The 12534-nt window shown below is 41.6% G+C and overlaps 1 protein-coding gene across 6 annotated transcripts in view; it reads left to right on the top strand.

Moving 5' to 3' along the window:
* The window catches only part of Chn1 (chimerin 1), a 153582-nt gene that overhangs the window by 121688 nt on the left and 19360 nt on the right, over nucleotides 1–12534 (top strand). For all 6 annotated transcript variants that reach the window (XM_052725346.1, XM_052725345.1, XM_052725344.1 and 3 more), the window contains one exon: nucleotides 7320–7404. In XM_052725346.1, the coding sequence (XP_052581306.1) occupies nucleotides 7320–7404 (85 nt within the window). The remainder of the gene's footprint in view (nucleotides 1–7319; nucleotides 7405–12534) is intronic.

Raw genomic sequence — 12534 nt, 5'->3', positions numbered from 1 at the left:
GGACAGCGCAGCACTTTACCACTGAGCCCTCTCCCTAGGCAGGGAGTGATTCTTAGGAATAGAGGTAATAATAATTTACTAGTTTCTCCATATTCAAAGTGCTGTTTCGTATGCATTTAATCGAACACGTTTTTATGGTGCTTCTCATGTGGGAGCAGAGCTGAGAGACTGTGTTACCCCAGTAGTTGTCCTTCTGGTAAAGGAAGGCTGGCTGCCGTAGGCTGGCCATGCTGTATCAACTCTCTCTGTGACTTACTGCTTATATAGTTGAGGACATTATTGATTTGGGTAGGCTACTGTCAGTCTGGAGGGACTTTTATGGTACCTCCCTCAATTTTGAACGGCTTTCCCATTCTTGAAATAAAAAGTCGCCAGTCTTCTTTCCTTTGTCCTGCTGATGAGGTTGATGCATTCACCGTTTGTGCAGTTAGGTTCACACCTGTGCAGACCCTGCAGCCCCTCCCTCTAGCAGCTAGCTGTAGAGGTCATCAGCACCTAGGCCCCTCACCAGCTGTCCCACGTCTTCCTGATTTCTGTCTGCGGCTGGCCACAGACTTGTCCTCCCGCAGGCACTTAACTGTCTCCAACTCTTGCTTAAAACTGCTTCAGCACGAGCCCCATACACTCTTCTCTCTTCCCAGCTGAGGTCACAGCATTGCCAGTCTTTTCCATCAAAATGGCCAGCATGATGACAGTGTTGGTGGCTTAACTCAACTCAAATGGTCCTCTGTATGTTTTTCTCAAGAGTTTGAAGGCAGTTTTGATGAGATTTGACTAAGTAACAGGCAAGAAGATACTGTATTGATACACTATTTTAATTACGACCTCACCTTTGTTTGCAGGAGACTGTACAAATTCATGTATTTACTGCTAATGTTCACAGCTGATATGATATGCATCTCTTTACAGCTTTGTATGTATGCAATGTGTGTATATATGCATACCATTTAACTTTAGTCAAATTAAGATTAAGATTGTAAATTCATATCAAGTGATCAAAATTTTTTAAACTATCTTGGTGAGACTAACATTGGTAATTTAAGATTGAAGATCATCTCTCTCAGCCTGATGGTGCAGGTTCATAGCCCCAGCACACAGGAGATCCTGAGTCCCAAGCCAGCCTGCACTATGCACTGAGATGACTTTTTAACAGGAAGGAAAATGTAGTGTGGCTTCACTAAACGATAAAAGTGAGGAGTGCACAAGTGGCCCTTCCTGCCTGGCCGCCTACGCTCTGTGCTCCGCCCGTGTGTCTGTCTTCGTCTGCTCCCTTCTTTTGTTGCCCAGTGCCATGCTGGAGGACTGAGTCATCAGAGCCTCCCGAATGAGAAGGCTGCAGCTGAAATGTCATTGTCACCTCTGCCAGCAAAACCTCCCTGCCCTAATGTTCTTGTCAGTTCCCCTGGGGTTTACAAGGCCGCGTGCCTCCGTTCCTGTCTCTAAAGGAGTGTGTTTGACTGAGAGGGGTAATGAGGATGCTGATGCACTGTTCTGTGTCTTTGTGGAGTGGGCTGCTTTTTTGCTCTTTCTGTTATTGGTATTCAAAGTGGAGTTGCAAATCCTGTGAACACGGTGAGAAGCAGGTAGCAGGTGTGTTCATTTAGCACACACACACACACACACACACACACACACACACACACACACACACACGAGGATGACCTCACTGTCTACCAAGGTCCTTGCCTGGGAGACAGTGTGACACTGGCTGTTGCCCCCAACACACCTCCCATCTCACACCCTCTGTGCCCTTTTCAGCCTGGCTTTGGCTGGTGCCTTCAATGATAAGACTTTATTTGGGGTTCACTAATTAGCTTCATCTTACTGTTTAAACAGAGCAATTAACATGAAAGGAGTTGTTCACAGGTGAAGAGTAATCACACATGCCATGTTAATAACGACTTTTTTCCAGGAGCAAAGGAGGAAACGGTTTTAAAACTGCCTGATCATGCTGTTTGTACATTGAGGAGTGTGTTGTGCCATGTACTCTGCCGCTTTGACTGTCAAGAGGGACCAACAGCTTTAGAGAGAGGTAGCCTAGGAAAAATAGTCCTGTGTCCTCTTAACCAGGCGGCCATCCTGACTGGTAATGTCCCATGCTGCCAGAGACTACTCCTTTGAATTGTCTTACCGAAAGAATCTCCAAAGGCATCATTTCTATTAAATTGATACAATCATTAGTTTCAGGTATCACTGATTATAAAGAAATCTGCCCCCCACACCCCAGCTTACAAAGCCCGTGTGTGTGTTCAAGGTCTAATAGCAAGCAGAAGGTGGGTTCTACTTGGAGGTGCCAAAGTAAGATGTCGACGAAATCTCTCACTCATCACAAGACCACTTCAATCGACACAATTGTCTAAAACTCAGAAAAAGGCAAAAATTTTGTATGCTTAAAAGGCCTTCAAGGCAGACTGGAGAGATGGCTCGGCTGTTAAGAGCACTCCCTGGGGAAGTAGGTTTGATTCCCAGCACCCATGTGGTGGCTAACAACAGTCCAAAACCCCTGCTGCAGAGGATGTCACTCCCTCTTGTGGCCTCTTCAGGCACACAGCTAATGCAGAGACATAAGTGCAGGCAGAACACTCATCCAAATAAAACTTTAAAAGAAAAATCTGAGATGGACCATTTTCCTGGTTTATATCCACTACTAACAAAATTCTGTTGTTAGATCTCCTAGTCTACAGCGGTCTTAATCAGAGTTTCTAATGCTGTGTTAAACACCATAACCACGAAAGGAAGTTGGGGAGCAAAGGGCTTATTTCAGCATACAGTTCCACATTACAGTTCGTCATTGCAGCAAGTCAGCCTGGAGCTGACGCAGAGGCCCTGGAGGAACACTGCTCACTAGCTTGCTCATCATAACTTGCTCAGCCTGCTGCTTATAGAGCCCAGGACCACTTGCCCAAGGGTGGCACTGCTCACAGTGAGCTGTGCCCTCCTCCTATATCAAACATTAGCTAAGTAAATACCCTACGGGCCAATCTCATGGAGGTATTGTTTTCAAGCAAGATATCCTCTTCCTAGATATGTCTAGGTTTGTGTGGAATTGACAAACAGAAACCTAACCAGGACAACATCTAAGAACCAGGAATTAAGAAAGGGAGCAGGGCAGATGAAGGAAGAAGCTGGCGACCTCGGAGAACAAGAAGACAGGAAAGCAAAAGCCTCGGGCAGTTTCAGTGAGAATGACAGTGGTGCACAACGCACGTCTCTTCGTTGTGTGTTTATCAAGTTCGCAGTGGTGTTTATTCTTATGTACTGACCAGTTGCTGGTCTCTGATAGGCAGCTACTATATGTAGGGTAGAGCATTCCAGGCAAAAGTTACTCACTGTTGTCGGGTAGATGTAGTGGCCTGTAATGATAATAACAGAACTGAAGAGGTGGAGGTAGGAGGATCTAATATTTAAGGCCAGCCTGAGCTCTACAGAAAGACCCTGACTTTAAAAATAGGCCAGCAAACAAATGGGCTGGGCATGTAGCTCAGTGGTAGATTGTTTGCCTAGCATGTTAGCATTTGTAAAACCTAAAGGTCCTAACTATTGTAGTCTTGGGCTTCTTGCCAGAGCCTTTTGTAACCCACCTCAGACCTCTCCTCCATTTTCTCCTTATTTTCTTCTTAGTCCCCTCCTAAGCAGTGCCACTTTTGACCTTTCAAATATAGTTGAACATGCATTACACTTTGATTAACTCCTTTTTAAACCCTCATTAAAATACAACTGTTTCTAGTAAAACTGTTAGTAGATGTCAGTGACTGTAGAATTGTGTGCAGTAAATACCACCTGTTTGCATTGTGCTAGGCTCTGTACAGACGAAGAGCTGTTTCTTTTCATTAACACTTGATTATGCATTCTTCAGGGACACAGTGTAATATTTCAACACAAGTGTAATGACCAGACCAGGGTAATGACATCAGCCTCACTCAGACATTTATTATTTCCTTGTGTTGATAACTTTCAGAATTCTCTCTACTAGCTATTTTAAAATAATACTGCTAATTGTTGTTAGCTATAATTGCCCTACTGTGCTGTAAAACATTAAAGGCTGTTTTTAAGTCAGTTAGCACTTGCCTATAGTCCCAGCACCTGGGAAGTGGAGTTGGAAGGGTCGAGTTCAAGGTCAGACTTGGCAGCATTCATTATCAGCCTATGCTACCTGAGACCCAAGGTGGGGGGTGGGGCTCTTCCTGTTCCTCCTATCCAGCTAACTCCAAAGGTGACTATCCGATCCTATCTCCATTTAACCCTAAGGACCTGTCCTAGCAGTGACCTCTTTCTCCCTGCCATCCTCTCCCTCCCAAACTGACTGGCTCTTTCTGCTTTATACCCCACATACTAGATCTTAAACTTCTGTAGTTAGCCTGGCTCCTTCCCTTCTGTCCTCTGTGCTGCCCAAGTTCACACCCACATCACCCAACCCAGTGGCTACCAGAATATCCTGCCCAGTCTGTCTTCCTCCAGACTTGACTACATCCTTCCCTTAGAAAACCCCAGTAGCCTTGCCCTGTGAGCACTTGCAAACACACACACACACACACACACACACACACACACACACACACACACACACACACACACACCCCTTCCTCATAAAGCTTTATCTCATCTGCTGGCTGGGAACTTAGCTCAGGGGCTACATCTTCGGCCTGAGCATAGTGTGTCTCCCTTCAACCCCACACTCTAAACACTCTTCATGGGCACTTGACACTTTTTCCAGGATCAACCTGTCATGTATTCCTTAATCTCGTGTCCATTCTTTGTGTCCATCATCAATAAATGTTTATTGATAAATACAGTGCTCCATTAATTAATGAAGTCACTATTTGTTTTGATGAACTCTAGAGGAATAAAAAAGAAGAGGCCTAATCCACTGCCATGGAGTCACTGTGATCACAGAATGAAGGAAAAGTGAGGCATGTGCATTTTATATGTACAGTCCACAGGGAGTCTGGTTAACTACACTATATAAGCAGAGGTGAAGCCTCCAAGGCAGTTGGCTGGGGCTGTGCAAGCTACTTCTTAACAGTGTTTAGAACAGAATAGCCACAAATGTCAGAATGCCCTTATAAAAAATCTGTACCAGCCTGAAGTGTAGGAGTAATAATTCCATAACAGCTGCTTTCTGATATGAGGTTCTGGTGCTATGGAGACTTAAGCAAGGCCTAGATCTAAGAAAAGAGGAGGGAAGCCCAAATATGGTGGCATGTGTGTCAAGGGTCGCTTATGCTTATGGCTATATGCAACCTTTGGTTAGAGAACATGGGGCCTGCACAGTTAAATTTCTTTCTTCATCATGTGTCATGTGAGCAGATGCCCTGTGTCTTAAAATGCCACATTCACCACTGCTCTCCCGAGGGAGAAAGGTACTGTCCTAACATTGGTAGTTAGTGCTCTTGTGTTTAAGTAATAAACAAAATACCATCTACTATTGTTCCCCCATTGTAACTTCAGATGCGTCACCACGAGGTGAAGTGGCAGGTATAAAGTCATTCTTGGGACTTGCTCCAAATTCTCATTCCATTTTCACTCGTTCGTAACACTCATGTGAGTGATACATGCTTGTCATGAGACCCAGCAACCTGTGGGCCATTTTGTATCCCAAAGACTTTCTCCAAGTAACTTTAGGGCGCTGTAGTGATTTCATCATCTATACCTCTTTGTGTGAGCCCTGACCTGTGGTCTACTTCACGTTCCCATCAGAGTGAAGTGTGGTTCATCCAGTTTCATTCACTCTGAGGAGCACAGACAAGCACAGGCCATTGCAGAGAATCTGCTGATCTTGGGCCCTGTGCCAGCAGCTCCATGAAATGCCTTCAGTTTATAGGCTCTGAACATCATTAGCAGTTCAGAGGCAAGTGTGTATTGTATTCCTGACCCTTTTCATAAAAGATATAACAGGAATTATGGCCTACTTTTCAAAATTAACGTGAAACCTGACCCTCAAGCTTGCTTGCTATGATCACAAACACATACCTATTTGGAATGAACTGTGAGTTACCCACTGCAGCCCCATAGGGATATTTGTACCAGAAATTTCACTGACTATATTAGAGAGATTTTATTTCATATTTCAATATCTTTAAAGTTGAGCTTTATTTTATAATCAGTGATGTTTCATGATCCAACCAGTATAGTTTTTCTGAATGAAATATGTTACATTTGTAACATCTTAGGCTTGAAGAAATTATATACATTTGTGAAATATATATAAATTCATATACATATCTCAGAGTCATTACTTTGTTTCTGAGACCCAGTCAGTAGGATCATATCACAGTTATGAAAACTGGCTTCCTTAGCTGCAGTTTGCTCTTCACAGAACTGTTCTGGCAGATCCACACATTGAAATCATCACACTGGGTGATTTTTCTCCATGTTTTCTGTTCCTGAAGGAGGAAATGACCTTAATTAAGTCTAATTGGCTGTAAATCAACTGACTTCCTATATCCTCTCCTTTTTTGTTATTTTCCTAGTGCAGTTTCAACCAGAATTTGCCCAAAATTGGTAACATTCATTCATTCTTTTTTTTTAAAAAGCATGGTTTCACCATACAGCCCTTTCAATCCGATCTCATAGAAAGAGCCACCTGCCTCTGCCTCCCCAGTGCTGAGATTTAAAGCATGTGCCACACACCAGAAAAGATTTCCTAATTCTGTTATTTAATGTGTAGGGTTCAGATTCGTGGCTTCTCTGTTATGGTGATATTTTTCACCAGCATTAGAATACTTTACCTTTTCTATACATAAAAGTCTGTGGGAGCCAATGTGATATCACAGGCCTGAAATGCCAGCCTTCGGTTTCTCATTAACTGTAGCTTTTATAGGTACTAAAATGCATTTGTTTGTTAACACAGTAAATATAAAATGTTTTGAAGAATCGGCCCTTTTCAGTGATTCGGTTGCAGTCAGTGTCACTTTAATCTATGTAAAACGCACTTTGCCAGAGAAACTGGATTACCTGACAGTCTTTACAGATTCAGGACACTGGCAGCTCTGCTTCTTAGCCTCCAAGTCGTCACACTCAGACATGCATGTCAGTGTCAAAGAGGCGACTTGTGCCTGAGGAGACGACTCATTGGAAAATTCCATGGTGGAAATTGTTTCCAAAAGGAAATTGCAGTGTATCGATTTGATGTGTCATCACTTCTAAAAGAAGACCTGAAGCTCTGAAATGAATGTCACTTGTCAGTTCCACTCAATCAGTTTTTCTAAATGTAGTCATGCTGCATCTTCGGTTCAGTGTGGCTTGTATAATGCTGCTTTGATTGATACGCAACAACCTCCTCATGGATGTCTCCCCTCTCCACTTTGCCGTTTTTTCAGGTCCATACGTTCCGAGGGCCACACTGGTGTGAATACTGTGCCAACTTCATGTGGGGCCTCATTGCTCAGGGAGTGAAATGTGCAGGTAAGAGCCCTGTCTTCTCTCCCCATTGGGTCAGCAGCCACTCTGAAGACTGGGTCTGTCTGCCCATAACCTTCTCACACTTGGTGGGCAGAGCGTCAGGGATATGTGGAAGTGCCCTGAAAAGGAAGAGGTCAGCTTGTTTCAGGAGACAAAAGCACAGCAGTCATAGTCGTCACTTGCCCTTGGTGTGGCGCTAACTGCTTCTGTAGTGGGTTTTGGTTTTTTTAAGTAGTGTGCCAGGACATATGATTGTTGCCTTGGAAACTAAATTTTAAAGCTGACTTGTTAAGCTGAATTGTCCTTACTAAAATTTTTTATCAAAGTCAAAGCTGTAAAAAGTCTGAAGATTTATCCTCAAAGATGATTACCAAGTTCTGAAAAAGCATTTAATCATTAATATTTTCTCTGTGATACATAAAGATATTCAATGGTAACAAATCCTTTTTGTGAAAAATGATGATGGTATTTTAGGTCTACATTTAGAAATTTTTACCCATAAAGACATACTCAACGTGGTAGGCTAGAGAGATGGCTCAGAGGTTAAGAGCACTTGTTGTCCTTGCAGAGGACCTGGGTTCAGTTCTCAGCACCTACATGGTGACTCACAACCATCTGAAGCTCCAGTCCAGGGAATCAGATGTCATCTTCTGAACTCTGTGGGCACCAGGCACATATGTGGTACACAGACATATATGTAAGCAGAACACTCATAAACATAAAGTAAATAAATCTACATTCAAATAAAAAATAAATTCTTAACATGTGAAAGCACGTTTTAAAGACAATTTAAATCTCTATTTTCCCAAATTGGGATCCTGATAGCTCTGAATAAATGTAATTTTCTTTGTCCTACCAATATGTGTGTATCCACATACACATTGCAGGAATTTGTTATACTTTGGGAAATGAAATAATTATTCACATCATGTGTAATTTATTTGCATAGAACCACTATTCTCAATACTGCCCTTTATTCAGACTACATATTAGCATGGCCTTAATTATTATTCAAACCTCAAATATGTAGTATTTTCTCTAAATATTAAATGTTATATTTGATCATTAAATTTCTGCTATTTAATTTTTAAAACTAAAATATCTTCTTACATGTCTTTTAGCATAAAGCTTTTACTCAAATATATGCTAACAGGACTGGGGGTGTGACTCAGTTGGTAGAGTACTTGCTTAACATTCCCAAAGCCTGGTTTCAGTCCCTACAACCTCAAAAAAACAGGCATGGTGCCATTCACATGTAAACCTAGCATTCTGGAGGTGACAGCAGAGGGATCAGAAGTTCAAGATTATATGTAGCGCCAATTTGTGTGTTCAAGGTCAGCCTGGGATACCTAAGACCCTGGCTTTTTTTTTTTTTAGAAGTATATTAAGAGTAAATTATTTCAAAATGATAACTGTCAGACTTACCACTAATTTCTTTTTTCTGATTTTCAAATTGAGTAATTTTTTGTGCATTATATGTAGACATTTTTATGTGTGTTGCTAAGTTGCATTTTCTTTGAGTAGCAGACCACAGTATGTATTGCATGTAAACAGTCAAAGTCACTTCTCTGAACATCACTGAGGAATTCTCAGTTTCCAGACAGATGTCACAGGCCAGTCCTGTTCAGGATGCTCCCTGACGTGGGGCGAAGGACAAGATGGCACAGTGGAACTGATGTGTGCAGAAGGGTCTGTCCAGGAGTGCTTCAGCCCTGGATCAGGTATCAGAATCCACAAGGAAGCCTCTTTGGAAGGCTGTGGTATTGTCTCTGAACTAAAGGGCAGCAGCAGGGCTGGAAAGCATTGGTCAAATGTGATAGGAAGACCATCTACACCAGTGCTTCTCAACCTTCCTAAGGCTGCAACCTTTTGATACAGTTCCTCATGCTGTGCTGACCTCCAACAGTAAAATTATTTTTGTTGCCACTTCATAACTGTAATTTTGCAACTGTTATGAATTGTAACGCAAATGTCTGATACCCCTATGCAAGGGTAGGTTGACGCGCAGGTTGAGAACCACTGATCTGCATGATTGTTCAAAGGCAGATGGCATACTCCTTCCACAACAGGATCACCTGCTCAAGGAGTGAGGGTCTCAGTCAGCCTCATTTACTTTTTGTGAGACATCCTTAGCCAGCTGACAGTGAGAGAGTCTCTTAGCATTTGACAGTCACTAACATAAGGTTTCCTCTGAATTAATGATGTGTACCATTTACCTTTTGAAAGAATGAAGGCTATGTACAGGAGAATCCTGTCAGCCACCAGCAAAAGACAGACCCAGTGTGTCTGACTGTATGTGGTAACATGCTACAGTCCCATTTGGAAGAAATGCCTTGGACAGCCGTGTTAGTGCTCACATAAGCAAGGAAAAATAAACTGACCTAACTCTACCCCCCAGCACCACGTATATAGCCTCCATCTCTTACCATGAGTAAAGGGCAAAAGCTAAAAGAAAAGCCTGGAGAATTTTCATTCTGTCCTTAAAAATGTTACCTAATGTAAGCACAGGTCAACCTTCGTTTTTAATACAGAGGGAGGGGCTGGGGATGTGCCTCAGCAGAGTGTTTGCTCACATCATTCATTCCCAGCACACAGTTTTTAAAACTGGGTATACTGTGCAGGGTTGTAATTCCAGCACTTGGGAAGTGGAAGCAAGGTCAGGATTTCTGGATCATTCTCAGCTACATAGTAAGTTCAAAGCAAGCCTAAACTACATGAAACTCAGCCTCAAAAACAAAAACTCCACAAACCTACCTTGATGATCTTCAGAAAACAAAAATCATTTTTTTTAAGTAATCAGAATCTACTTTGGTAGATGTAGCCTCCCAGCACTCAGGAGGCAGTGACCTGAGTTTAAGATTAGCCTGATCTATATAGTGAGTTCCAGGTCAGGCAGAGCTACACAGTGACGCTCTTCTTTTAAAAGAAGAAGAGGAGGAGGAGGAGGAGGGAGGAGGAGAAGACAGTTTAGACTCACATTAGTTCTGTTTTGATAACCAATTACATTTGTATTGACAGTGAGGATTTTAGATCTAAAGTGACTCTAGGACTCATCTGGCCTTTGAGCCTCCTACTTTATCTAAAACAGAATTCAAATAATGAAGATTATAGACAGCACAAACTTACTGTGGTAGGTGGAATAATAGTCCCTTTTGGGGACACCAGGGGCTTTGTAGATATGCCTGTACAGCATTTGAGATAAAGTCAGAAGGATTATGAGTTCAAAACCAGTCTGGATTCTGTATGAAGGTCTACCAATAAATCAGTCATACACAGATGCATGCACGCGCGCGCGCACACACACACACACACTCAAAGGATGCTCATTCAAATGATTAATTTTCCCAAACTTTTTAAAATCATGAAATGTAAGTTTCTAGATTCTGCTGTCCTTATGTAATCACTGAAATTTATCAGATATCCCTCTCCAAGGAAATGTTATTCCCAAAAAGAAATTATACTACCAGAATTCCTAAATTGTATTTATTTTAGCCTTGACAGAATACCCTAAGAAAAAAGGAAGGATGATACTTGTTTTAAAGCAGACATTTGAGCTGAGTTTTAAACTATGAAGATCCTTTAATATTTTCATCACTATTATTGTCATTTCTGCCCTCAAACGAGAAATAGCAGTTTTCTCCTAATAACAGAAGTTATTTTAAGTATACAGATACTGAACTTTTAGTTTGAAGAGAGAAAAAAATAACTCTACTTTTATTAGTGCCTCAACTGGCTACACCTAACAGTAGTGGTTTTCCTTAAAAGTTGGCGAGAATTTGAAGAATCCCTTTAAAAATTTTCATGTAGCCTCTTTTGGTTGAAAGTAATATTTTTATAAATATTCCAAGGCATACGCCATTTCTCTTAATTTGCTTTTGAAAATGATGACTTGTGATGCCTATTAGAACGTGAGATAGTCACTTTTAATAGGGGGTAGGGACTGAAGAGATGGCTCAGCAGTTAAAAGCATGTACTGCTCTTGCAGAGGACCTGAGTTCAGCTCCTAGCATTCACATCAGGGCTCACAGCTGCCTGTAACTTCAGGCATCCAACACCTCTGACCTCTGCAAGCACCTGCAGGAACATGTACATACCCACACAGAGACACACATAGACACAATTAAAAATAATGAATATCTTTCATAGTGGAAAATACCAGAGAGGTACATTTAACAATAAAATTTATTGGCTGCAGATGTCGTTCAGTGGTAGGCATTTGCCCAGCCTACACAGAGCCCTGGTTCAATCTTCAGTGCTACAGAAAGAAGAAAAAAATACGTTTTTTCATATCCTTCCCCATGTATAACCTCAAAAATGGAAACCCAAGCATAAAACTTGATGCATCCACATATCATATCAAAACATGTATATGGCACCAACAGTCTTATATTTATCCTTTGAAAGTTTTCCGTCATCTCTTGGTTTTTTTGAGATAGGGTTTCTTTTTTTTTTTTTTTTTTTTTTTGGTTTTTCGAGACAGGGTTTCTCTGTGTAGCTTTGTGCCTTTTCCTGGAACTCACTTGGTAGCCCAGGCTGGCCTCGAACTCACAGAGATCCACCTGGCTCTGCCTCCCGAGTGCTGGGATTAAAGGCGTGCGCCACCACCGCCCGGCCGAGATAGGGTTTCTACAGAGTGAGTTCTAGGACAGCCAAGGATACACAGAGAAACCCTGTCTTGGAAAACCAAAAAAAAAAAAAAAGAAATATTCAACAGATAGGAAAAGATCAATAAGGAATCTACATTACTCTTTAGTCTATATTTTCTTAAAACACCTATGTTTCTTAGACTCCCAGCCTCAGGCTATCTGATTTTGTATGCACCGACTTTTCTATACACGTGCATGCTGCACTTGTAGAAAGCACAGAGAGCCATGCTTTGAAGTAAATAACCAACATCATTCATTTACATTATAATGGTAGATTAAAGGTTAACAGAATTATGGTAATGTACATTTTAGAAGATAATTATTCATTTTTTTATGAGTATTCTTATTTAAATAATTAAGAAACAAGAATATAATGTCTAGGTTTTATTACTGCTTTTTAACTTCTTTTTTGCTTTTGTTTTTGTTTTTGATTTTGAGACAGGGTTTCTCTGAACTCACTTGGTAGCCCAGGATGGCCTTGAACTCA

This window comes from Peromyscus californicus, unplaced genomic scaffold (assembly GCF_007827085.1).
Source record: "Peromyscus californicus insignis strain IS unplaced genomic scaffold, ASM782708v3 Scaffold_7__1_contigs__length_154581171, whole genome shotgun sequence".
Taxonomy (NCBI): domain Eukaryota; kingdom Metazoa; phylum Chordata; class Mammalia; order Rodentia; family Cricetidae; genus Peromyscus; species Peromyscus californicus.
The sequence above is the reverse complement of the archived record's forward strand: the minus strand, read 5'-3'. Positions and strand labels throughout refer to the sequence as shown.